This window comes from Gouania willdenowi, chromosome 1 (assembly GCF_900634775.1).
Source record: "Gouania willdenowi chromosome 1, fGouWil2.1, whole genome shotgun sequence".
Taxonomy (NCBI): domain Eukaryota; kingdom Metazoa; phylum Chordata; class Actinopteri; order Blenniiformes; family Gobiesocidae; genus Gouania; species Gouania willdenowi.
The window spans coordinates 10,373,064-10,400,866 of record NC_041044.1 but is presented as its reverse complement, the minus strand read 5'-3'; the positions used below and the strand labels follow the sequence as shown (position 1 = coordinate 10,400,866).

General features: G+C 43.9%; 1 protein-coding gene across 3 annotated transcripts in view; it reads left to right on the top strand.

Annotated features, from left to right (window-relative positions):
* Window positions 1–27,803, top strand: part of LOC114462582 (malate dehydrogenase, cytoplasmic-like) — a 174,569-nt gene that overhangs the window by 142,434 nt on the left and 4,332 nt on the right. For all 3 annotated transcript variants that reach the window (XM_028445536.1, XM_028445518.1, XM_028445527.1), the window contains exon 6: window positions 17,915–18,004. In XM_028445536.1, the coding sequence (XP_028301337.1) occupies window positions 17,915–18,004 (90 nt within the window). The remainder of the gene's footprint in view (window positions 1–17,914; window positions 18,005–27,803) is intronic.

Here is a 27,803-nt window from a genome sequence, read left to right as displayed (position 1 = left end):
CCCAGATCGCCAAGGGAGTTTTTAATCAGAGGGATCTTTTTATCAGGAGTGATGATCAGTTTTTCTGTTTTGTTTGAATTTATCTGGAGATAATTTGATGACAACCAGTTTTTGATACAGGATATGCAATCTAAGAACTCAGATAAAAGTGAAACTCTGAGTCATTAAAGGAGTAGTACAACTGGATATCGTCAGCCAAAAAATGATGACATTTTTAAAACTATGGATCAACCGACCAAGAGGCATCAGGTACAATAAAAACAAAACAGGCCCCAGAACAGAGCCTTGGGCTACTCATCATGACAGGTTGGACATACTGTATTAGACATAACTTAATTAATAGCAACATTAAAAGTTCTTCCATTTATATAAAAGGTAAACCACTGGAGAACAGCACCAGAAAACCCCATCTCAGATTTGAGTCGATCGACAAGTATACTATGATCTACTGTGTCAAAGGCAGCTGTCAGATCAAGTAATACTAAAACTGTGTAATGACCAGATTCAGTGGCCATCATCACGCCACTGGAAACTTTCAGAAGAGCAGTTTCAGTGGAATGGGATTGACCTAAAGCCAGATTGATATTTATCATAAAAATCATGCTGTTCCATGTACGAGGTCAGCTGCTTAGCCACCACTTTCTCCATGACTTTAGACATGAAGGGAAGCTTAGATATGGGCCGGTAGTTTATAGGCTCCGCCGGATCAAGATTGGGTTTTTAAAGAATGGGATTCTCTATCGCATGTTTAAAGAAGCTGGGGACCGAGCCAGATAAAAGTGAGGTTTATCAATTTTACCACCCAAGGACCGACAACATCAAAAACATTTAAGAGCAGGGAAGTAGGAACAATGTCAACAGTGCTTGATGAGGGTTTCATCTGAACATCCTGTAGGTTGACAGGAGTGAAGAAGGACCATGAGCTCACAGGGGCTGAGGCAGTGCACAAGCTAACTGAGGGAGGAGTGATACTGACCCTAATGTCTTGTACTTTGTTTACAAAAAAGTTAAAAAAAAAATGATTACAGTCATCCTGTGTGTGGACAGGCACATGGGATGGTGAGGGTGCAACAAGGTTTTCAATAGTATTGAACAAGACCTTGGGGTTTCTCTTATTTTGCAAAACTAATAAGCAGAGCGGGCACGCTTTATTATTTCATTTAGCTCCATTATCTTTGGATGGAGTTGTGCACCTCGAGTTTAGTGGTTCTCCACAACCGTTCCACTTTCCGGCAGCTTCTCCTAAAGCTAAAAATAGCTTCATTCATCCATGGACAAGGTTTATTATTAGAGCCTGGAGTATTTTTTAGCTGGTGCTACTGTGTCCACTACAGGCAAACAGTGGCTATTGAAGTTTGGCAGTGATTGCTGCTTCATTAAGAATGTGACTCTGCTTTTTCACATTGGAAGTAGTCTGTGCCAGTGTGATTGACAGATTAAATACAATACAGCAGTGGTCGCTTATTTGTAAGTCTTCAATACTTAGTTGGTCAATTTTTACACCAAAAGAAAAGACCAAATCTAAAGTATGACCTTTTGTGTGTTGGACCTGACACATGTTGCACAAAGTGAAAAGAGTTCATAAAAGATATCAGCTCAGCTGCCATAGGACAAGGGGAGCTATCAACATGCAGATTAGAATCACCAAGGATTATAACACTTTCCAGCTTAACAATAGATGACAAACTCAGAGAAATCATCAAGAAATAAATGAGCAGGGCCAGGAGGTTGGTAGATTAAAACACAGAAAAAAAGAGTGTTCATGTTGCTGGGGGCTCTCTTTGCGGAGTCTCTCCGGGCAGTGCCTGCCTGGCGGGACGTGGGGGTGCCTCTTCACTTCGGGTGTGGCTTGGTGCTTGTCTCATCTCCTGGTTGCCTTGAGCTGGGTTTAGACCGTCGTGAGACAGGTTAGTTTTACCCTACTGATGATGTGTTGTTGCAATAGTAACAACACATCATCTGTGCCAGGGTTGGGGGGGGATTGCTTGGCGCTCCGGGATGATGCTCTTTGCTGGCGGGCGGCTCTAGCTGTTCCAGTGGTTGAGGTCGGTATCGGCCGCTTGGTAGGTCTTTTCTGCTATCTGCGGACTGATTGGTGGGTCCGGGGTGCCTTTGGCTGGGGGCTGCTGCTCCGCACCGGTTGTGTGCCGTTGGGGTGCCTCCTTCACGCCGGTCGCCTGTACGCCCGTGGAGGGCATAGCCCCATGGCTTGCACTGTCCGGTGGGGGGTGGGGCTTGGGCTACTGTTCTGCCGTCGGCTGGGGCTGTGCGGGCCTGCTGGGCTGGGATGAGGGGGCGCCCCCCATGGGGGCTTGGCCTGGGGGCTCGCCCTTGGGTGTTCCCTGTCCCACGGGGGTGCTTATGCATGTACATGAAGATTCACAGAAGATGCACAATGCACAAGGGTCTCTTCAGATATTGCCATCTGCCTTTTGGAATAATATCAGCACCAGCATTATTTCAACAAGCTATGGAGCAAATCCTGAGTGGACTGGCTGGGGTGCAGTGTTATTTGGATGATATTGTTTGTATGGAAGCGACAGATGCACAGCACCTTCATAATCTGGATGCTTACACTTCAGAGGCTAAAGGAATATGGACTGAGTAGGAAAGGGAAAATGTGAGCTTTTCTGCCCTTCAGTAGAATACTTAAAACATGTCATTGATGCTGAAGGTTTACACACAGCTCCATCCATGATCACAGCTGTCAGGAAGGCACCGACACCCCAGAATGTAAAGCAGTTACTTTCGTTTTTGGGATTAACAAATTACCACGTTCGTTTCATCCCAAATCTTGCATCTCGCTGCCTGAGTTCTCTCTAAGGATAAGCCCTGGAAATGGGACAAAGTTTGTCAAGAGGCATTTAAACGTGCTAGTCAGCTCTGAGGTCCTGACTCACCTTGATCTGTCACTCCCAATACAGCTGGCCTCTGATGCATCTTCATACGGGGTAGAAGCGGTCATTTCCCATCTAATGAAGAATGGAAATTAAATAACCATTGCTTTTGCTAAAATAAAGCCGAAGCTAACTATCCTCAGCTGGAACGGGAAGCATTAAAGCATAGTTTTTGGCATTAATAAGTTTATACGGACGGAAATTCACACATCTTACAGACCACCATCCTCTTACCACTGTTCTGGGACATCGTCCCTTGCTGCTATTGTCTGGACACTCTTACAGCATTGTACATCGTAAAACAAACGCCCATGGTAACATTGTTTGTCACGATCGTCACATCCTGTCACAAAACCAGAACTGCATACAGACAACATTTCTTATTTTGACCAGGCATACAATACACCAGTTATGGCTGACCAAGTGAGGAAAGCAACATGCAGTGACCCTGTGTTGTCAGCTGTTTTGGACATTGTTTTACATGGAGGCTCTGGAAGCAGTGAATGTGATAATGCTGCTCTGACTCCTTACCTGGGAAGACGGTCCGAATTATCAGTGCAGTAGGGATGTTTGCTGTGGGGGAGGAGAGTGGTTATTCCTCCACAGCTGCATAAATCAGTGTTGAAACAGCTACACTCAGAGCACAGTGGCATTGTACGGATGAAGGAAATTGCAAGGAGTACATCTGGTTGCCATCTATAGACAAATCGAGAAGATAAATAAATCAAGGAGATCGCAAAATCCTGCCCCTCACGTAAGAGAGTTTAGAGTAATCCTCAACTAGCTCCTCTGCATCCCTGGAGTTTCCCAGAAGAACCATGACAACATTTTCATATTTATTTTGCAAGACCATTTGATGATTGAATGTTGCTCGTTGTTGTGGATGCACATAGTAAATGGCCTGAAGTGAACGCTGGAATTACTACTGAAAAGATGGGAGAAATATTCAGCCGTTTTGGATCCCCAGTAGGGATGTAACGATTCACTCAACTCTCGATACGATTCGATTCACGATACTGGGTTCACGATACGATTCTCTCACAATTTTTTCATTTACAAAATGGGACTGTAGACAAATTTTTTTTGGGGGAAAAAACTAGAAAATACTGTATTATTTTACTTTTATTTTTCATTGTCAAAAGAATTCCTGATTAAACTATTCAAAACAATGCAATTTAACTAAAAATAAATCTTGAATTAAAGAAATAAAGGAATAATACAAATGAAAATGAAGCCTATTAATTTAAATTCTGGTTCTATAATAAACAATGCAAAACTGCATAATAGTTCTTTTTCTTTTAAAAGTGCAACTGAAAATGTATTTTGTGCCTTACCAATTGGACTAAAAAAAAAAAAAAACCGTCATTGCACTGATTTACGTCATATTTGTTTGGACCAGCAGAGGGCGCTGGTAACCCAGTGGTCGGTTGGCATGCAGATATCTTGCAGTGAAGAAGAGATGCTATGCTAGCAGACAGAGCTAATAGAAAAACGTGACTTTTACAGATATTCAATTAATATTACAGATATTCTTTCGGTGCTAAAGGGGTAAGGAATCATTTATTAACATATTTAAGAGTAGAAGGCGGCCAGAAAGAACGTATTAGCAGACTCCGCCCGCCGCCAACACTTCCGGATAGCGACCTCTGCTGGTTAAAAAAAAGTACTGCGATTCAATTGTCAGAAAATTGATATCAACCGTGATACCTATGAATCGATTTTTAACTGCCTTACGATTAATCGTTACATCCCTAATCCCCAGTCCAGCTCACATCTGACAACAGACCACAATTCATATCACATGATATGTCTTCCTTCTTGCAGGCAAATGAAGTACAACTCTTAAGGTCACCCAGCCCCCAACGGCCTTGCAGAATGGTTTGTTCAAGCCATGAAACATGCTTTGAAGGCATATCATGGGCAGGGAACTCTTCAGAGATTACACAGGGTTTACACCGCATACAACTACCAAGTTGTGCAGTGGCCAGTGTTGTGCTATGTCCGCTATTTCAAACTCTACTTTGGTTTTGCACCCTTTGTGCTTCAACAGGAGATGAACTGCAGCAACAGGCTTTATTTTGTGGTTTGAGTAGGTTCTGAGCACTCTTTTAGATGTTTTTAACTCACCTACGTGGTCTAGGCACTGGTAACAGTTCAGAGTAAGTGTGTTGCACTTTGCACCTGTATCGATCCTAAACTGCACTTTTAGAGATATTATGTCACTATTCACCAACCACTTACCTTTTGCCAATGTTGCTACCAGAACCACATCTGTCTGCATTTGTATCTGTATCCCGATCCTAAATCTAAATCATGGAATTGATCAGCTCGTCTTTATTCGCTTTTGGTCAAATTTCTCAAATAGGAGGACAGGCATTGGGAGTCCTTAAGTCCTGAGAACATAAAAGACGTCCACCACCAGATTGGAATTATGATAACGGGTCATCTGCTGATTGGATCTGGCATTTTCCTAATTTATCGCAAAATTTGGATTATGTTGGCAGCAATATTGGAAGCCGCTTGTCATCGATGGAAGGGCCCGAACTCTCAGAGCTCTCTGACGGATTCCACTGGGGTGAACTTTAAGAGGAGTAGAGAGTTTGTCTCAAGGAAATGGCCACATTATTGGATTATTGATCGAATGACCAGGATCAATAGGGCTGGCAGTCATGTTGTGGCTAGCCCATCTGAGAACAATCTGTCAAGGTCTGTTTTTCTCTCCACACTCTCCATGGATGGATGTTGATTTGATGCTCTGACTTTTCCCTTACTTTCCATGAACACCTGCGATCTGGCTCGGCTAACAAACTCCCGAGATCATCTCTACAGCAACGCTGTCCCACGTCATCGGCTGGAGAACTATGAGAGACTAAAGCAGAGTCTCAGTAAACAGGCTTATCTCAAATGAACATTGAACCCTTTACTCTAACATTCACATACACAACCTGTTTCTTCACCGTCTCCTCTGGTCCCCTACCCTCCTCCCTCCTTGGCAGAAGGAGGCTAGACATAAGGGCAGCGCCATCCTGTGGCTGATCTGCGAACTACCCATCCTAAGATCCATTCCCTGCCAACGTGCAGTTGTATTGAATTGAATGTTGTGTTTGTTGGTTTTTGTCGCAATGTTTGCTGAAGAGTTTTTATGATCCCAAACTCCGCCCCTTTCTACAAGGGCCTAGTTTGCTTTACATTTTCTTTCTTCCCATTGTTTCTTATTTCTCATCTAAGAAATGGAGCACGGCCTGCTGTGGCTGCTCCTCAGTACTCCCGTACCTGTCCCCCCATGTGATATGTTATTGTTTTTCATGTTTCTTGGTCAGGATGTATCTGAAACTGAATTGCCCCTCAGGGATAAATAAAATTTTCTAAATCTAGTCAGATTTATGTCCAGTATTTCCTCTTCACACATGTAGTTTGGTGACTCCACATTCACTGCTCTCACGGAGCGGCTGTGAGAGAAACCAGTGGTTTGGTTTGTTACAGCATTAGCAGATGTTACTTTTAGAGCGGCATGTACCCTGATTCCACGTGTTTGGGGTCTTTTCCACACTTTAGACAATTTATGGCTTTATTTTGAATGTTTTGTCTTGGTTTCTTGGATTTCGTGATTTGTGACTGAATGCTTTTTTATTTTGTGCATTGTACTTCGGTTTGCTCGACACTGCTAAGACCTGTGCATCCTCCTCTCTCACAATTCTCATCTGTGTTTGTGATATTTCAAACTGTTGGGGGATTTTAATAGCATTAGCCAGGTCAGCTCCTTACCTTTGTCCAGTACTCTCCCCAGGACACATTTTTCTCTCAGGCCTGCTGTTAGTGTGTCTTTAACATGTAGTCCGGGTCAGCATACTCACAATCCAGCAATAAAAGTCTCAAGTCTTTTACAAAGTGATCAAGAGTTTCAGTTGTACCTTGTTTCCTTTGCTTGAAACAAGCAATCCGCTTGTTTGTACGTGGTCTGATAACTTGCAAACTTGTCGAGGACTTTAATGGGGTCGTCCATCTCGCTGTCAGCCCACTCGAGTGTTTGGTAGATTTCCCTCCCTTGCTCGCCGATCCAGCCCGCCTTCTGCTTGGCCTCAAGCACTGAGAGAGGAACTACAAATATGAAGCTAACGTGGCTACAAAACCTCTGGAACTCCTGACGTAAATCTGCGGCGTCCCAGTTGTTACCTTCTCCAGCTTATCTCTGGTAGATCACTGAGTATTACCCCAGCCGTGGCTCGTTCTTACTGGTAACAACAGCGGTCCGTAATGCCGACTCTGCATACCGGGTGAGTGCAGGGAGGAAGAATCAGGCAGGTATCTGAGGGTATGATGTATTTTAATCCTGTCTTTATGGTCATGAACACGCTGCATGAAAACTTTACAGAGAGAAAGCACACGGAGAACATCTACACCCGGACCGACCGGAAAACTACATTACCCACATGTAAACAACCCAGTTAAACCTCCACCTCCCACAAAGCAACACCTCTCTTAAAGCGACAGGCTGTGCTTGTAACACAATCAACACAATCTTGGGGTGGTCGAACTGCATCATCATGGCTGCATACAGTAGGTAACTTACTGCACTTAACAGCTTCATGACAGCATGTAATAATTCATACAAGTTATTGTTTATCCGAGGCATTGAAGAAACGGGGGGGGGGGGGCTTCAGACTTGTCATTTGTTAGCATACTGGAATAGCATGCTAAAAAGGTTGCCCACTCTCACCCTTGCTTTTTGCAATATTTGTTGAACCTCTCGCAGCAGCTATTCGTCAGAATACTGTTATTAAAGGAATCCACTCATTAATTTAAGAACACAAAATGAATCTTTATGCGGATGATATTTTACTCTATCTGGAAGAACCCCAATCCTCATTAGAAGAAGTATTTAAACTAATAAACAGCTTCTCTAAATTATCAGACTATTCCATTAACTGGTCAAAATCATCAATCCTTCCATTAACAAAAAAATCATGGAACCCAGCAACCCAAAACCCACAATACCCCTCCCACACAAATACAATTAAATATCTAGGCTTAAATATATCACCAAACCTAAGTGAATTAATTAAACTGAACCTGGGTCCGCTGTTGGATAAAGTCACAGAAGATCTGCGGAGATGGAGCAATCTCCCCATCTCACTCCTAGTCAGAATAGCCTCAGTTAAAATGAAAATCTTACCTAAAATAAACTATCTGTTCTCTATGATCCCGCTGAAACCACCAACACAACAAAAGATTAGATTCTGCAATTACAAAATTCTATGCTAGGAACAAAAAGCCAAAAATAAGCCTTTCAACCCTTCAAAAAAATAAAAGCGAGGGTGGGTTGGAAGCCCCTAATTTCACGCATTATTACCTTGCAAACCAAATTCTATATTTAACAGAATGGCTAAAACCAAAAGAATACCACAACACCTGGCTAGAAATAGAACAGCAAGACTGCAAACATATTAAACTCTTTGATCTCCCTTTTATCACTGCGACCCTCAAACGTCATAACTGCTTTAAAAACCCACTGATTGCCTCCACCCTGACTGCGTGGTGGAAAGCCCTGGACATTACAAATGTTCAATTAAAAACTAGCATGCTGTCTCCAATCTGGCACAACCCTGACTTTAGAAACAGAAAAACACCGCTCTATCTAAAAACATGGGAAGAGAGCGGAATTATTCATCTCCAAGACCTCTTCGAAAATGATAAGCTCAGGACATATAACAATCTAACCCAAACATTCAATATAAATAAAAGTAACTTTCTTCAGTACTTACAAATAACAGAGACAATTAAGAAAAGTATGGCAATAGATTTAATCACCTTACAACCTCCAGAACTGGCCATATATATGAAAAAAATCTCAACAAAAACCAAAAAAACTCTCAAAAATATGCAGAGCACTCTTGAACACTAACTCTAATCACTTACCAATCACTAAATGGGAAGCTGAATTCTCAATCACTACAAACACCAATTTCTGGACAGAAATTTGTTGTAATACTTTTAAGATGACTAAAAACACAAATCTTCAGCTAATTCAATACAAGGTCCTCCACAGATCCCACATTACCCAACAGAAGATGTATGAAATGGGTTTCTCCCCAACAGACATCTGCTCTCAGTGCACCCAGGGAACAACTGATTCATATTTACATGCCGTATGGCTTTGTTCGCCAGTTCAACAGTTTTGGTTAGAAGACCTGACGATACTTGATATTCCAGTAAACCAATCACAATCCATCCTTGCGGCACTCGCCATAACAAGAAAAACAATATTACTGAATTGGAAAGATAAAAAATTGTTAAGCATAAACCAATGGCAAAATCTCCTCATAGAATTTATTTCCATGGAAAAGATGTATCCTCTCAGAAAAAATAAAATAACCTGCTTTGAGGAGCATTCTAATTGCATCAAATCTTGATTTTTCATTTTTAGCCTGATGATCTAGCCTGCAAGCAACTGCCAGCACCACTCTTTAATAACACACTGATCTAACTGTAGCCCTGGACCTCCATGGGCTTGTGGGGTGGCCTTGACCTGGGTGGCTTGAGTGGGTTGCTGGTTGCGCCCCCCCCCCCCCCCGTCTGCCCGGGGACTGGCCGCGGTTCAGCGGGGTGCCGCGCCGCCTTAGGCGGGGTGGGGCTGGGGCCTGCTGTCCTCCGGGCTGTGCTGGTGTTGGGGGTGTCTCTTGTCGGCGCGTGGGTGATTGGGGGTGGCCTCCGTGGGAGGGGGGTGCTCTGCTGGCGACGTTGGTGTGGGGTTGCGGTGCCTGGCTGGGGGTGCATGGGCTCGCCTGCCTGTCGGTCCGTGGCTGGCGGGGTGGCCCTGCCTGGGTGGTTGGTGGCGTCCTCTCTCGTTGGGGGGGCCGGGGCCCCTCACCTGTGGAGGGTGCTATGTCGTGGTGTCATGCGGGCCTGCGCTGGCCCTGGTGTGGGGGCTGGCCTCTCTCCTGCTCGGCCATCCACCTGCTTTGGCGGGGCGGGCCGCTCTGGGCCGGCTGGCGGCGGGGGTCGCCTCCTGGGCTGCTGGGGGATGTGGCTGGTGCCTGAATCCGCCTGGGGGGGGTCCCGCCGTGCCCCGTACGGCCGGCATGGTTCGGGGGGCCGCGGGGGGTCTCCGGTTGTGCTGCTCGGCACGTCCCCATGTTGCTGGGGGCTCTCTTTTTTTTTATATTTTATTTTCACTTTTTTACATTTCTTTAACAAAATAGAAGGAAGAAAGAACAACACAGAGACCTACATACAAAATAGGCATACACCACCTGACATTGTTAAATGAAATAAGAGAAGTAAAGACAAAGGCTATGAGGATATATACTATAAGCAAAGTCGTCCAGTGCCTTCCGTCTTAAAATACCATCAGGGGTATAAGTACAAAACAAAACAAAACACAAACACAAAAAAAAAAAAAAAAACCCTGAGAGGAAGATCAGAGCCTTGATCAGTACATCAACAGTACAGGAAAAATAATTGAATTGCTAATACCACATAGCAGTCTGATTCTTATTATTGGTCGTTCAAGTCTCATCCAGCAAATCTAAAAATGGTTTCCATGTTTTCTCATAGAACTTAGGTGCATTCCCTCTACTTAGGCAAATCTGTTCCATCCTCGAAACAAAAACCATTTCATTAAGCCACCTCTTAAAGCAAGGGGATGATGGAGATTTCCAGTTCAGTAAGATTAATTTTTTGGCTGCTACCATGCCTGTTTTAAGGGCCTGCTTACAGTGGGAAGGGAGGGTCAATGTCCTTTCAGAGGAACCAAAAATCGCCAGTTTACAGTCTGGTTGAATATTTATTTTATATTGCTTAGAGAACCAACTGAATATGTCGCTCCAAAAGCTGTCCAGTACTGGGCAATACCAGAATAAATGTGAGAGTGAACCTTCGGCTGTGTTACATCTATCACACATGGGAGACACGGATTCAAATATTCTGTTAAGTTTAATTTTGGAGTAATGCATCTATGTACGACTTTAAATTGAATTAACCGATATTTTGAATTTATAGAACACTTCCGTATGCTGGACAGGCTCTCCTCCCATAGTTCCTCTGAAAGTGGAACACCCAATTCTTTTGACCATGTATCCCTGAGATGACTGGAACTCACTGGCGACTCAAAAGCAGTGACAAAGCGGGAAATCAAATGTTTAGAGCTTGGTTGTAAGAGAAATGTATCGTAAAAATTATAATCATGTGGTCTCAATGGGAAATCAGAAACATGTTCTCTTACAAAATGTCTGATCTGTAAATACCGATAAAAATGCGACTGAGGAAGGTGATATCTCGCCTGGAGCAAAGGGAAGGAAGCAAAATTATTATCTATGTAAAAATCTTTAATGTAACGTAGGCCTCTCTTCTTCCAGTCCAGAAACACCCCATCAGTCAAGCCTGGTTTAAACAAATGATTACCTGTTATTGGGGCATTTACTGAAACATTTGGTAATCTAAGGACTTTTCTTATTTGATTCAATATCTTCAAAGAATTACTAAGAACAAAATTGTCACCAAATAACTTGTGGGAAGGCTGTGCAATTGAGAAGAGCAACGCTGGGAGCGAAGTTTGTGATGCAGACATGGATTCAATCTTTAGCCAGAGCGGAGAGGAACAGTCATCATGAGGACATCCCCCCTTCCAGAAAATGAGAGCCCTTGCATTTGCAGCCCAGTAATAATGCCTAAAAACCGGGAGGCCAAGACCTCCGCCTTTCACGTTCTTCTGAAGATGGGCTTTAGAAATGCGAGGGGGTTTATTTGCCCAAACAAATGACAGGACAATTGAATCTAGTTGTTTAAAAAAATGTAACGGCAAATAAATAGGGAGGTTTTGAAAAAGGTACAAGAACCTTGGAAGTGCAACCATTTTAATGGCATTTATACGGCCAATCATTGAGAGAGGGAGCAATTTCCAGTTCTTAATATTAGCTTTAAGTTTATCGACCATATCCAAAATATTCAATTTCAGTAAGAGTTTGGGGTTTCTGGAAATCTTAAGGCCAAGGTAATTAATATGGGTGTAAGCTAATTTAAATGGCAAAGATTTCAAGAAAGTACAGCACATGTTAGTCAGTGGCATGAACTCACATTTGTCCCAGTTAATTGTATATCCAGATAATTTACCAAATTATTTTATATAATTCAGAAGGTTGGGAACTGAGACCACTGGGTCTGATAAACAGATCAATAAATCATTAGCGTACAGATTAACAAGGCTTTCCACATTACCAAACTTTATCCCATGAATTCCTGGGTGACCCCTTATCCCTATTGCAAGTGGCTCCAAAGTAATGTCAAAGAGAAGAGGAGAAAGAGGATCGCCCTGCCTTACACCCCGCTGTAACTCAAAGGGTTGGGACCTATCTGAATTAGTGAGAATATAGGACACTGGTTTAAGATAAATTATTTTCACCCATTCAATGAAATGTTCCCTAAATCCAAATTGCTCTAGCGTCTTCAGCATGTAAGGCCATTCGATCTGATCGAATGCCTTTTGGGCATCAAGAGATAAAATAGCAGCCTGTGTATTTTTCCCATGTACTGAGTATACTGTGTTTAAGAGCAGACGGACATTACTAAAAGCAAATCGACCTGGAATAAATCCAGTCTGATTAGGGTGTAGAATTGTGGAAATATGCCTACCTAATTTTGTAGCCAAAACTTTAGTTATTATTTTCAGATCACAATTTAAGAGAGCAATCGGTCTGTAACTTGCAGGATCCACCGCTTCCCTTCCCCCCTTCAAAAGCAAGGAGATATTCGCCTCATACAATGAGCTGGGTAGCGTCTTATATCTCATAGAATCGTTCACCATTCTCAGCATGAGTGGAATTATTTTGTCATGAAATGATTTATAAAATTCACAGCCAAAGCTGTCTGGGCCAGATGTTTTTCCAGAGGGGCAGGCTCAAATAGCATTTAAGAGGTCAGTTTCAGAAAACGGGGCATCTAAGTCATCTCTCGCCACACTATCTAATTGGGGAACATTTAAATTAGCAAAAAAGTTACAGAAATCGGCTTTAGTGTCCTTTACTTTACTAGCATACAGTTCCTTATAGAAGTCCCTGAAGCAAGCATTTATCTCTCTCGGATTGGTTAGGAGACTGCCTGATTTGGATTTTATTTTGTGAATGGCCTGTTTAGCCCTTGCGCCTTTAAGTTGGTTAGCTAGCAGTTTTTCTGGCTTATCTCCAAGTTCAAGTTGTTTTTGTTTAATTTTTAATAAAAGATTGCCAACACGTTTATTAAGAATGGTGTTATATTCATATTTCAATTTCAAAATCTGGTTGTAATCAGCAGATGAGAGGGAAGATTTATAGGCCTCTTCCAATACAGGAAGCATTTTTTCAATGTCCTTAAGATAGTTGTTAAGTTTTTTTTCTTGGCTGATTCAAATGAAATAATATGGCCCCTCATAACTACTTTGAAGGTCTCCCATAAAACAGTGTCCGAGACCTCCCCATTATCATTTGTGATAAGAAATTCGTCTATACGTGCAGTCATATGCTCAATAAAAGACTGCTCCCCAAGAAGAAGAGGGTTGAAGCGCCAGCTGTATTTGGGACTAGATAGGATATTTCTGAAGTTAAGAGAAACTGGACTGTGATCAGATATTAAAATATTATGATACGTAGAATTAATAACACTAGGTAGTAATTCAGAAGCTATCAGAAAGTAGTCAATCCTAGTGTAAGACTTATGGAGATGAGAATAATAAGAAAACTCCTTATCTGTAGGATGCTGGAGATGCCATATTTCGACCATATTTCTTGTTTTAATTAAATCATTCAGAATTCCCACTGAAGCTATAGTGGAAGGTGGTTTTGTAGAAGACCTATCTAGGACTGGGTCCAGATAACAATTAAAGTCCCCCCCAATAATAACATTCGTGGTAGAGTCTGGTATCATATCAAATACTTTACGGAAGAAATCAGGATTATCAATATTTGGACCATAGATGTTAAGCATCGTAATTGGAAGGGAGTTTATGTGTCCAGATATCATCAAATATCTGCCATATGGGTCTGCTGTCATACCATCAAGACTAAATGGTATATTTTTTCGGAAAAGAATAGCAACCCCCCTAGACTTTCGTGTAAAAGGTGCTTGGTAAACCTGGGAGATCCAATTTGCTCTCAACCTGCGCTGCTCGTTTACACCAATGTGCGTTTCCTGAAGAAAAATTACATCTGGTTTTAATGACTTGAGATGCGAGAAGACGGGACCCCTTTTAATCACATGACCCAAACCCTTAACATTCCATGAGACCAATGTAAATTTATCATTTATGCTGCTACGTGTTACATTATCTCACTCGGTGTACTGAAAACCTTGAACCGCTCCTTGTATTTTATCCGGAGCCTCGCAGGGAAAAGTAGGCTGTGCTCCACCTTCGATCCCGTAGCATCCGCTGGGCCTCGGTGTACTCACGCCGCTGCCGCATCACCTCAGACGTATAATCCGGGAAGATGAGCACCGTGTTGCCTTTGTACTGTAGTTGTCGTTCCCTCCGGAGGCGAAGTATGAGCTCCTTCTGCCGATAGAAGTGGACCCTGGCGATGATGGCGCGAGGCTTGTCTCCCGCTGGGGGCGGCGGCCGCAGGGTCCGGTGCGCCCGGTCGATAACCACCGGTGACTGAAAACTGTCCATGCCGAAAAGCTTTGGGATTAATGCCTCGATGAATTCTGTTGGTTTACCGCCCTCTTCCTGCTCGGGAATGCCGATAATCTTAATATTATTGCGGCGCGACCGGCCTTCGAGGTCATCCACTTTTAGCTTGAGCGCGTTGTTCTCATCTTTCAGGCCAGAAACGGTCTTCTCCAAGCAGGTTATGCGACTCTCATGGTCCAGCACTCGTTCCTCCACTGTTTCAACCTTCTCCAATAGTTCCCTCTGGGAGCTCTGCACCACTTTAAGTGTTTGCTCTAACTTGTCGAATCTGCCGTTCATTTGTTCCAGTATCTTGTCGGAAACTTTCTCCCAGATTAACGGCAACATCTCCGTGTCGCTGCTGCTGGAGTCATGGTCAGGCTGGCTAGCGCTAGCACTGTTAGCATTAGCGCTAGCAGACGCAAAGGATGGTCGAGGCGACTCGACATTCTTTGACGACTTCCTCGGCATGTCGTTGCATAAACTTCACTGATTAGGTCCGTAATGTGTACAATTGTTCCTGAGGCTGATAAAATAATGTACGAGACTGTTAAAATATAAATTTCACATGTTGGCAGGGAAGAGCCTCTGAAAGCATGTCTACTCCATGCGCTGCTCACTAGCGCCCCCCGCTGGGGGCTCTCTTTGCGGGGTCTCTCTGGGCAGTGCCGGCCTGGTGGGGCGTGGGGGTGCCCCTTCCCTACGGGTAGGGCTCATCGCGCGGGCAGCATTAAGGAAAGGCGATCTGGCGTGCTCTGGAGTGCCTGGTCGGTGTGCCTGGGGGCCGGCGGGGCAACTTGCAGCATCCCCTTGGTGCCCTCGGCGACTATGGGCATGGTCATTGTCCCTGGGGGCGCTGCTCTTGGTGCTGCTTCTGTTCCGGGTCCTTCTGGCCTGGGGTCTGATCCCTGCTGGCTCTGAGCCCACCGGCGAGTGCCCACTGGCTGCCCGTTCGGCGCGGCTCTGGCCGTCTGCTGGGCGTGGGCCTTGGCTCTGCTGCTGGGGTCTCGGGCGGGGGGCTCTCTGGTCCCTCCCCTCAGGGGTTGGGTGCTTGGGTGTGGGTGGGTGGGGGGGGCGGGATGCTGGCGGGCGGCCTTGGGGTTGGGGGTTGGGGTCGGTGGCGGGATGCGCTGGGTGCTCGGCTGCTTGGGGCTTCCTCGAATGTGTGTGTGGGGGGCGGTGGCTGCCTCTCAGCCTGGGATCTTGGGGGCATCTGGGGGGTTGCTCGGCCGTGGGGGGGTGGCCTGGGGCTCCCTGGCCCCCACTCTTTCTGCTGGCCTGGCTGCATCTGCGGGCCCGGGGCAGTTCCTGGGTTCCACTGGTACGCCTTGGGATGTGGGATAAAACTCATACTGGGCTTAACTTTAGACACGTTAATCCCAAATACCTGCTTTAGGTACTACCACTCACACATTCCCCTGTCCACAGCCACCACCAGTATAGCTATGCTTCACACTTGTCACTATACTGGCTTGATTACACAACATAATAAGCACAATATATTCTACAACTTCAAATCTCACCCTCACTGTAAAACAATCTATTCTTCCCCACCCTTTCTATTTCCTACCTTGAGTCTCTCCTCCCTGCTCCCTTTCCCCTCCCCCTAGGTGCAACACTGCTCTCCCTATAAGCCGCTATTTTTTTCTCACACTTTGAACCCTGCGTCTTATATAATGACGCAGCTAAATTGTGGATTTTTCCCAGTTTTATAAGCTTCTTGCCGTCACAAAATTTTTGCTCGCACATAATGATTCTGATCACTCATTTTGTCATGATGCACACTGCCTCATCATAGCAACGACACGGAGAAAAATTGTCGGAGAGAGTGCGAGCACCCGCTGCAGCAGCAGCGTGGATGCAGTTAGCCAGTTTGTAATAGAAAAATAAACAGCATGACGTTGTTAAATCACCGCATTAGGTTTGTTCAGGATTGATCAGTGCTCTGGACTCTGAGGCTGATGGAGATGCTTCCGTAAGGAGGAAGGACAGACATAGGGGAGATCAGAACAGCCTGGATACAAGCTGTTCTGATCTCCGCCCCGTCTACAGTAAAAGTCAGCCAGATTGTAATAGTAGCATAACAGCATGAAGTTGCCAAATCACCACATTGCATTTGTTCACAAGAAATTGCGTCCGTAGCCTGACAGAATCCGACTCGCTGTGATCGCTCCGCGGTAGTTCACGTTAAGAAGAGTGGATGAAGTTTGTTAGGTTGCAGCATTTATGTGGATCTTTCTTAAAAAAATTGCTAAATTATTGTAATGCAGCCAATAAAACAGTACACTTTATAGCCCGGAAATTACGGTATGTTGACAACGGGAATTAGGGGTAGCAGTAGGGACACAAAAGGTGATTGCACAATTCATAATACATTACAGGCAAAACCCCATTCACTTTCAATAATACGTCTTGCTGCCACTCCTCCGTCACCAGCTGCACTGTAGAGGAGGGAGGAAGAAAGAGTGGCTCAGTCTCTGCACCGTACAAGTATCCGGAACCCACACATTCTTCCAGATGATTAAGATTAATTTCTTCCCTTCACTTAGCTGGTTGTTGCGCATTGTGTCCACTTTTCACCGAGTTGTAACCCTCTGCAGTCTTGCCACGATCCAACTCCAGTCCACCGCTCATTCTCACGCACACTGGACACTGCAAAGACGAAGGTGTCATCAGTGCAACTATTTAGCACTACCAATACACACACACAGTAAGTAGGGGACTGGACACTTTCCTTCACTTAGCTGTTGTTGCACATTGTATCAGTCTTTGGTCTCCAGCCACATGTCTGTTCCCTCCTGTTCCTTCTGTTCCCATGCCTCCTGTTTGTTGCACCTGTGTCTCTTTTATAATCAGTCCAGTCTCCTCCCATCCAATCAGTGGTGAATGCACAGGTCAATCAGTCCCAGCTGTGTTAATCCCAACTCTAAATCCATACTAAATTTGGCTACAACATAGTTAAAAGAAAAAAGGATCATGCAATTAAAACCACACAAAACCATGCAAGATAAAAAGATAAACACAGCTTACTAACATATTTTGAGGACATAACTCACAGTGACAGTTAATTCATGCTAGTTGCTATATCATATTCAGAATTAAAATTCCCAACTAAGTGAAAAGCCAATATGCTTTTACTGTCACAAAAAGTTATTCACAAAAAAGTGATTTGCAATTCCCATCTTTACTTACTACGGTAGCCATATGAGTTGTTTTGTAATTTAAAAAAATAATAATAATACATTTTTAGAAAGGCTCTACATATACAGTAATTCGGAAAATACGGTGCTTTTTCTTCTTTGAAAACTTCATGAAGACTTGACCGAACTGATATGGACTATGTGATTAATCAAGTTACTTCTTTTGCCTTACTTTCTTACAGGGTGAGTTTATCTCGATGGGAGTTTATGCTGCTGGGAACTCCTACGGAATCCCAGAGGACTTGATCTATTCTTTCCCTGTTCAAATCAAAGTAAGTGAATACCAGAGAGTTCATTACAAGATTACAATTTAACTTTTATCCAAATTAACATACAACAAGAGCAGTTAGAGTTGTGGTCCAGGTTAGATTTGAAAAGGTGATCCTCCGATCACCTAAACCATTGCAAGACAAATAATACAAGTAGAAACACAAAAACAATAGAAAACAACAAAAAACAAAGTACAAGATGGAAGCATATTAGATATACAGTTAATATATACGTGGGTGTAGGTGTGTGTGTGCGTGTGTGTGTGATGCGTGTTTGTGTGTGATGCGTGTGTGTGTGTGTGTGTGTGTGTGTGTGTGTGTGTGTGTGTGTGTGTGTGTGTGTGTGTGTGTGTGTGTGTGTGTGTGTGTGTGTGTGTGTGCATCAGTGGTCGTGCACTGTAGCTGTTCCCACTCAACCTTCTTGAAACCAAAATACGCTTAGGGGCACTGCCATCTTGCAAATGTGATGTCATTTGGAGCCAGAGTCTTGCGCAGTAGAGTCCGGCGGGAGGAGCCCTGATAACACACCCCCGCCCATTTAGCGTATTGCCCTGATGACTTACGCAGCCCAGCAACACCACGAACTTAAGTATCTTCCCCACTGGAAATTCTACCAACGTCTTGTCCAGATGATCAGATCATAGAAGTTAGGACTAGTAGCCCAAAAAAGACAAAAAAAAAACTGAACGGAAAGTTTAATGGCATCTCGGCTTTCCTTTGCGATGTAACTGCCTATGTTATTCACAAAGGGTCTATTCTCCCGTCTGGACTTAAGTGCTTTTTTGTGCACCTGCAGTTATGTACTTCTCTCCTACGACCTCAGCTGAGCCTCATTAAAATATGTGTGGGAACAGTTTCTGGTCCATCCTCATTCGCATATGACAGCTTGTTTCACTCTGTAGTGGATCAAACTGTGACTTTTCGTTGGACATAGTATGAAAATACTATGTTGAATACACAGTTGAATCACTGTGACCAATGGGGACAGAAGTCTGCGTCTGTCAGAGTTTCAATTAATCGCGCAGCAGCAGCTGAATGATCACAGCTGCTGCCGTGTGGCTTCAAATGTAACTAAGTCCATATTTCTAGTGCAATCTAATCTTTCATCCTTATCAGGGTGCTGCACTTATTCTACTACAAATAATTTGTTTAAAAACAAACTTCACAGAAAAATAAGCATTTGAACACAATGTAGGGTGATAATAACTGATGATCACAGCAGAGATTAGGTTTGGAAAAAAATTATGTGACGAGTAACTTTACAGTTTGACCAACATCCCATCTGTTATCATTAAGGAGGCAGGCTTTATGACCTATACTGCAGCCAGTCAGCAGGGGGCGCTCTAAATAAAAGCATAACTTCCCTGCGAGCGTGTGTTGTCCATTTTTCTTTACAATCTATGGTGTGCATACAGATTTTCTTAAAGTGCCCCGCCAGCCCACCAACAGCGCCGGCCCAGAACTGACCCCGCCCAAACCCCCAATGGAAAAAGTTTTACTTTCTTTTTTGATTTGGTTTTTGTATACAGCTGTATTTTCGGATAAACTGCCCCCTAACCCTGGGGAGGGAGCTAGTCTGTCCCTAACCAGTGCAGGGGGGACAACTTAGACAAGGAGTAAAAATAATTATAATATTAATTATTTGTAATATTGCAGTAATTTTTCCAAAAGGTGCCACTTAAGATAGAGTTTAAATTGTCTTAAGTCACTTAATTAGTTATTAAGGGCTTCCTTGTCATCCAGGGTTGTGAACTCTTGTCAAAACTATATACTCTCCACACGTGGTGAGAGCTATGATAAGATCAGTGTGGAGATGGAACCATGTGGCTGTAGTTACATTAGTCCCAATTAGAATCTCGAGATCCAGAGTACTTTGGTTCTGAAGTCTGTGGTCCATCTCTTGTGGCAGAGCGGACTGGTGAGAGGAGTCTGAAGGAGCAAAGCGTGGTTCAGGACCACAGGAGTGTGTCCAAAGTGTCCTTTTCTGGGCTTTCAACACGTTCATCAGCTGGTTTTAACAGATAGTTCAGAGGCAGCAGGTTTACCCTGGTTCTGGTTTGTGATAGTGTAACGTCTGAGTTATAGGGACTCTAACTTGCTGTTGTAGACAAGAACACACGACTTATATTCTTGGAGTGCCAGGACGGACGCCTCCATTTATTTAACTCTAACACAATACTTCCGGTAACACCAAACATACACGGCACATCATAACAGCACAGCACTAATTGCAGCGCTCACATGCATCCCCCCTCAGAAAAAGAAATGTCTCCATTTCAAACAACATTATTGGGTACACCACCAAAAGCCACCTCCGACAGGAAACAGTCCCACTCCCCCTCACATGACAGGAGAGTCTTAGCGAGCTGATCAATAAGGGTCCTATTGAAACTTTCCACCATCCCATCAGACTTTGGATGGTAAGGTATGGTATGGTGCGTCTTCTTCACGCCCAACTTGCAACATAAATGTTTCATGACCTCTGACTCGAATTGTCTGCCCATGTCAGTGTGTAGTGTTTCCATAACCCCATGCCCCAGGACATAATCTTTAAAGAGACACTCAGCGACATTGGCTGCTTTCTGATCAGGAATAGCGTAAAGATTGAAAAATTTAGTGAAATAGTCCTCAACAACCAAAACATAGCGGTTCCCACTGGACATCACAGGCAACTCCAGGATGTCAACAGCAACATGCTGGAATGGTCTCTCTGACTGCGAAGTCCTCATGGGGGCTTGATGACGTGGCACTGTTCACACCACGCAGGTATGTCAATGTGCATGTAGGGCCAATAACACACAGTTCTTTCCGTGCTAAAACACGTTCATGAGCAAGGTGAGCCGAGGGGTGCCATGAAGATGTTGCAGGACCTCAGGGACCAAGATGGAAGGGACCACCACCTGGGTGGCCAGGCCAGCCTCAGAAAGACAAACAACTGAAGACCATCAACCAACTTAAACCGAGAAAACTCGTGCCACAGCTTCTTCAAGCCCTGGCCAGCAGCTCTCAGCCTCCACCGAAGGGGTCTTTGATCCTCTTCCAGCCAGGCCAAAACTTGGCCAATGTCAGCACCTTGTTGTTGGAGTTCTCTCACATTGGAGCCATCATGTGACAGGGTGTAGATCAAAGCTTGATCCGGATCAGCAGCACAGCTACCAGACGAAGGTGTTGAATCTGAGGCTGAGGCAGAATCTGGTTGGGAGGGCTCAACCGAACACACAACGATTGAATCACTGTCCTTGGCTGTTTGTGTGCCGGTGCTTATGAGACTAGTGAAGGCACACGAGGCACCATCGTCCAGCGCCCCTTCACCGACACCGGGCCTGTGTGACAGAGCATCAGCATTGGTATGTTGGGCCCCCTTTTTGTGCACAATCACCCAATCATAGGGGTCCATCACCAGGGCCCAGCGACTTCTACGCCCCGTCCTGTCATTGTCAATGATGAGTTTCCAACAATAGCTGATGATTCGTGACAATAGTGAACTGATGAAGTTCCAAATAATGCCTAAAACTTCGGACAGCCCACACGATCGCCCACAGCTCTCTATCAAATGTGGACCACCGGCGTTCAGCTGCTGTGAGACTAGCGTAGGCCATCACCCTCTCCTGACCGTCAGAGTCTTGCGCCACCACAGCACCAATCTCTACCTGAGATGCATCGGTGTACAGTTTGAAAGCTTAGCAAAGTCAGAATGACAAATGACCGGTTCTGCACAGAGAGCGTCTCTAAGGAACTGAAATGCCATCTGGCAGTCATCTGTCCATTGGAATGGGACATCTTCCCCGTGAGGTGACTGAGAGGAGCTTAACGTTGAGCAAAACCCTTGACAAATCTTTGATAATAGGAGCAGAAACGCACGCACTTCTGTAGCTGACTGGGGTACCGGCCGGGTCTTTACCTTGAGTGTGTTTCGAGGGTCCGGGTGGAGCCCCTCAGCCGAAATGACGTGATCCAGGAAGACAACACTGTTGCAGGCAAGATGGCACTTCCAGGCATTTAGTCTTAGTCCAGCTTCCCCAATCCGGCCGAAAGCCATCCCCAGGGCCTCAAGATGATCCTCAAATGTTTTGCTGTACACCAGTATGTTGTCGAGATAAACCATGTAGATGCTCATAACATTTCCCCCCTAACTGTATATGGAAAGTCGCAGTGCGCAAGGTGTCCATCAAATTAACATTAACGACCCGACCAAATGTGTGCTGGGTCTGCAACACACGTTTACGTAGGGATGGGACAGATATCTTAAATTCCTCAGAAATCAATGAAACAGTAGACCCAGAGTCAATCAGCATAGTAACACCCATACCTTCCACCAAACCTTTAATGTATGCTGTAAACCTGGACTCGCTCACCATACACGAGTCCATCACTCGGTCAGGAGCCGAAGTAGTTGAACACTCACGTCAACCCTGCAGCGATGAAGCTGGTATCCGGGTCTCAATGCCAGCTACTGGAAGTTTCCCTCTCTGGCCGGCGTGGGGAAGATGGAGAGATGGAGTGCCGAAAAGGAGACGAGAACCTCACCCCCCGTCTCGACTGTCGTGTCTCAGAAGGAAGGGGTGCTCTAGAGCTTCGATTGTCGAGAAGCCCGCAGCGGCGTCCCGGTGCATCCGCTCCTGAGGCAACCAGTCGCCTGTCCTGTATCCATTCCGATATCCGCGTTGTGGAGAACGGCCCGTTGGCTGATCATCCCTCCCTGGGTGTCCATGGGTCACCCAGGGAGGATGGACCACAACCACCACATTCATCCTCACATCGCTGTGCCTTCAGGCTTCTCACCTCCGCCTGTAAGCTGTCCATCCTAGATGTGAGTCGTTCCACAGCATGGAAGAGCTTCTCTGCAGCATCCAAATTGGCGCCCACAACACCATTGAGAGAGGACACCACAGCAATATGAGATGGAGAAATAGGTGCAGCAGTTACGGTCGCTTTCAGGGACAGCCTGGCCCGCTCACAGCGACCTGCTATTATCAGTGACTCCTCCATTTCAGTCACTCCTTGGAGAGCAGGATCAAGACCAGCAAGAAAACGCCTGAATTTCTCACCATCCCGTGCAGCTTTGTCATAGTTTGGAAATGCCTCTGCCACGAGCCTGGAGATGTCAGCAGCATAAACCTCCAAGCTTTCATCCACCTGGCGTGGTCTTGCAGATACACACGTCTGAAAGTATAACAGGAACTTCTGTCCAAAAGCCTCCTTTAATCTCTCTTTCATCTGTTCAAAGTCACACTGTACATTCAGGGGAAAGCTATCCTACAAAAGAAAAGCTGCTCCATCCAGTTTTGTTGGCAGAAGATTCACCAAAGTAGCATGAAAAGCACCGCGGCCTGCATGTCCCCTCTGGGCACGCACTGCGCCTTCAAACTGCTTAATCCACATGCTTAATGACTTCTGGCCGTCCCCACGAAATGGCAGCGGGAGCTCCACTTTAACACCACTCAAGTCAGCAGCCCATGAAGCAGCAGGTTTGGAATAATCCTCATCCATGTCACAGTCCACCGTTTCGGGCTTCCGCGTCAAAAACGTGTTGTTACCTGGGCAAACACGAGCACTGCTAGCCAGAAAAAAAAAGTCAGGCTAGAAAGTCCAGTAATTGTCCACAAAATAAACAGTCAAAACCAGCACATTCTTCAGTTACCGCTGCCACCAATGTAATTTCCGAGTTATAGGGGCTCTAACTTGCTGTTGTAGACAAGAACACAGAACTTGTGCTCTTGGAGCACCAGGACGGACGCCTCCATTTATTTAACTCTCACACAACACTTCCGGTAACACCGAATGCATACCGATGACGTCACTCACATACACGGTGCATCATAACAGCACAGCACCAATTGCAGCACTCACAAAAGGCCTGGCTGGTCAGCGAGTGCAGGTTTGGTTCTTGGGGTCTTCACCATGGATCGAAAGCTGACTTGGCGTGGACTTATCTCAGTTTCAGCTTGCTTTGCCCTCCTGTGATGATTCTCAGTGTTCAGTTCACGCAGGCTTTTTCTACTGGCGTTCTTCACAGCTCGGCTGGTTCTATGTTCAGTTCAGCAGCAGTTAGAACCAGAGGTCTTCTTCTGGAGCACGCAAGTTTAAGTGAAAATCTAATAAAGAAAATTCTGTGATGTACACTGTGGTGGGGCTGTAGTGACCCGCACCACAAAAATCCAATGATTTGAATTTTGCGCTTTGGTTTTATCGTGGTTTAAGCATACCTATTGGTCGACGTGTTTTCAGGAGCCAATCAGATTGCTTTGGTTGGATCATGGGTTGTTGGTTGTCATGTGGGTGTGTTCTTATGAGTTTGACTGGAAACTTTTTGGAAAGAGAAATATGTAAATAATCAGAACACAGTTAGATTATAACCTCCAAAACAAGATGAAAGCAGAGATCATATTTTCCCGGTTATTCTGATGCCAAACATGATATCCTTGATGCAATGTTAATGAGATATATATATTCATTAAGAACATTTTAACTGTAAAATAATTATTCTAAGGGTTTCCTCGTTTCCTGTAAATACTGTTATTGACAGAGTAGAAAAACTACATTTCAAACTTTTATCAGAAAATTTGTATTCGCTTTTAGAATGTTTCATTGTTAATTCTTGGAGAAAGCAAAGTGTGTCTTTCAGGGCCTTGCAGAGACCTTTGTAGGGACACAGTAAAACTGGGCACACTGAGCACAAATTTGAAACACCATACAAAAACATACCTAGTTAAATAAAGGAGGGGTGAAGATATGACATATATCCACAAAGCCATAATTCAAGCTGTGCGTTAATTTAGGACATATGAAGTAGATAATGTATTAAGTTGAATTTAGATCACTATTAGACACTGGATTGTTTAACTGTGGCTACTCATCCTGGAATTCTTCTTTTCAGTTTTAATCAATTTAGAGGACAAAAAGTAATTCCGACACCTCTTCATTTTATTTTCACAGCTTTATTTTTGTTTTCTAACCTTAGTAAAAGTTCACGAGACTAGCAGTGGACGTCTCCTGGGGGGTACTTTACAAAACCAGGATAGGTGATAAAGCCTGGAATAATCAGCTATCCTTGGTAAACTTATCCCAAAGTCGGTTGAACGAAAGCCGGCCAAATTTATCCAGGACCAGTAACCATGGTGATTTAGCCTCTACAGCTAACCAGTAACCATGGTGATTTAGCCTCTACAGCTAACCTGCTGCAGAGCAGGTTTTAACAACCAGTATAAAGTTATCCATGTCCATGGTTCTTATACATGTTTCTTCACCCAAATATTAAAAATAGTCATTTAATTTGTCCGTTGACTTTTGGTTTTAAAATTTTTATATATAAAGACAAAAAGAACTTATAAAAAGACAAAATTTGAGCAATGAAAGTGAGAGGGCAGACGGACCCTTGTGTCTTTATCCTGCCCCAGGAAACGTGCAACCAAATTATTCAAAATAGCGGCGACCAGACTTTGCCTAACCACACATTCTCCTTTATCCTGGGTGTATTTATCTGACGTTTTTGCAATATCCCCCAGCAGTTTAGCGATGAGCAGCAGGGCATGTCTATGGTCTGGGCACGTCAGGGCAGTGAAGGCAGAGTGAGGGCACATTGTGGACCATGTGACCGACCAAGGTAGATCTAAATTATTATTATTATTATTTTGTTTTAGTTATTATCATTTTGGGCCACACAGATGAACTTTCACACACATACACACGCACACACATGCTTACAAAAAAAAAATCTCTTCGACAAAAGGGCACTTTGGGCATCAAAGGACCCCCCCCCGCCATTTGTTTGTTCTCTTGTGATACCAAAGAGGGGTAATGACAAGCAGGGGATATATTGTTCCTGTAGTTAGAGGGGTGTTGTGGGAGGTCACAAAATAAATAATATCCATTATATGAGTGATATAACAACAATGATAACTAAAACAGAAATTGCAGAGGTAATAACAACATACTGTATGTGTAATCAATAATTCAATCAATTCAAACGTGTAGGTCATTGATGAAATATACCAGGAGGGAGGGTTGATTGGTGTTTGAGTGTGAGTAGACAGTTGGGAGTTAATGGTTCCAGAAAATTTGGATCTTCAGATGCCTTAGTCATGGGCCTGTCATTAAAAGTGGCCTCAGCTTCGCATAGAGCAGTGCAAAGAGTTTTGTCCATTAGAGTTTGCTGATGGAGAACTGAGCATAATACCTTTCGCACCAACTTCATCATACTTTCCCAAACCCCTCCATGGTGTGAAGAAGATGGTGGATTGAATGTCCATTTGATCTTATCATACATTGGTATTATTTCAATTTTGTCATGGCTCAAATCCGTTATTGTTTTTTTTAATTCCTTTTCAGCTGCTGTAAAATGTGTACCATTGTCTGATCTGAAGTGTGAAACTGGCCCTCCCCTGCATATGAAACGTCAGCTTGCACTGACACGCTAGTCTGCGTCTAGTGAATGCGCACACTCAATGTGGACTGCTCGGCTTATCATACATGAAAATATAAGTCCATAAAGATTTATGGATGAACGTCCATGCTTGACCATGATGGGTCCAAAATAGTTGACTCCCACATTTTTAAATGGAAGCAAATGTAAAGTGGTTTTCATGCGGAAGATTTGTTGACACAGCTTTCCTTTGTATTTTTTGCAGAACACACAATTTTCTAGTAGCTGCATTTGCATGAGTTATCCAGTATTTTTCTCTGAATTTTGAATGACTTGATTTTTTTTTAGAACGTCTTATGTTTAGTGAATATCTTTGATGATCAGACATGACGCATGTTGATCCTTTGACAAAATTATTTGACGTTTTATTTCAGTTGGCATTGCTGTGTTTGAAAGTGGACCACCAGCAAGCAGCAGTCCATTCTGAAGGACTGGATTTAATCTCTAAATGTGACTATTTCCTTTGATATCTTTTTTGTTTGACAGAGCATTAATTTCATTTGGAAATCTTTGTTCCTGGACAAATTGTACAATTTAATGTTCTGCTTGTGCCAGATCTATAGTTGATTGGTTTGTTCCCTTTGATGTTGTTTATCTTTTGTAGCTCTTGTTCAGGATTGATTATTGTTTTGCGAGAGATTTTTTCGTGTTTTGACTCATTTCTTGTACAGTTTGTTTTATCTTTAAAATCCAAGCAACTGCGATTTTTAACTTTTTCCAGTCTGAGAAATGGTTGATTAGATTGTTAATTGGATTATTATCCATTTGTGTGGCACAAGTGAAGATTTCAAGTTTTATTTCTGGGTCATGGATTTCTGAATTTCCTTCAAAATGTATTTTGTTGTTTTGCCATGCCTTCTTTACACTCCACAGAAGACTTGCACCTGTAAGCCATATTTGTGTGTTCAAAAGTTTATGAAGTGAAATGCCAGATTTTCTTTAGTTGGAATGTAATGCCACTGTTGGGGACTTGATGCTTTCTGAATGATTTCTAGTCTGAGGTATGTGACTGTGCCATAGCGTCTGCAAAATGGTGAAGTTCAGCATTGATCGGTGGTTCAAACTACGGAGGTTTATGCATCCGTTTGCTTGAAATGTTGAAAAGTCTTCCAATTCTTTTAAACAATTCATCACTTTTTGCTTTAACTCTTGAGGGATTTCTTCATCCCATGCATGATTTAATTTACAGAGTTCCTGTGACAGGAGTTTGGCCCGAAGTGTTGCTGGTGCCAGAAAGGCCAAGTGGATCATAGACTGAAGCGATCACCGACAAAATCTCACATCGGGTTAAAGGTTTAATTCCTGTTTTCGTGTCCATTGAAAAGACAAAGTTGTCATTTTCTAAGCACTATGGGCTGTTTGGTTATTGCTAATCCACTG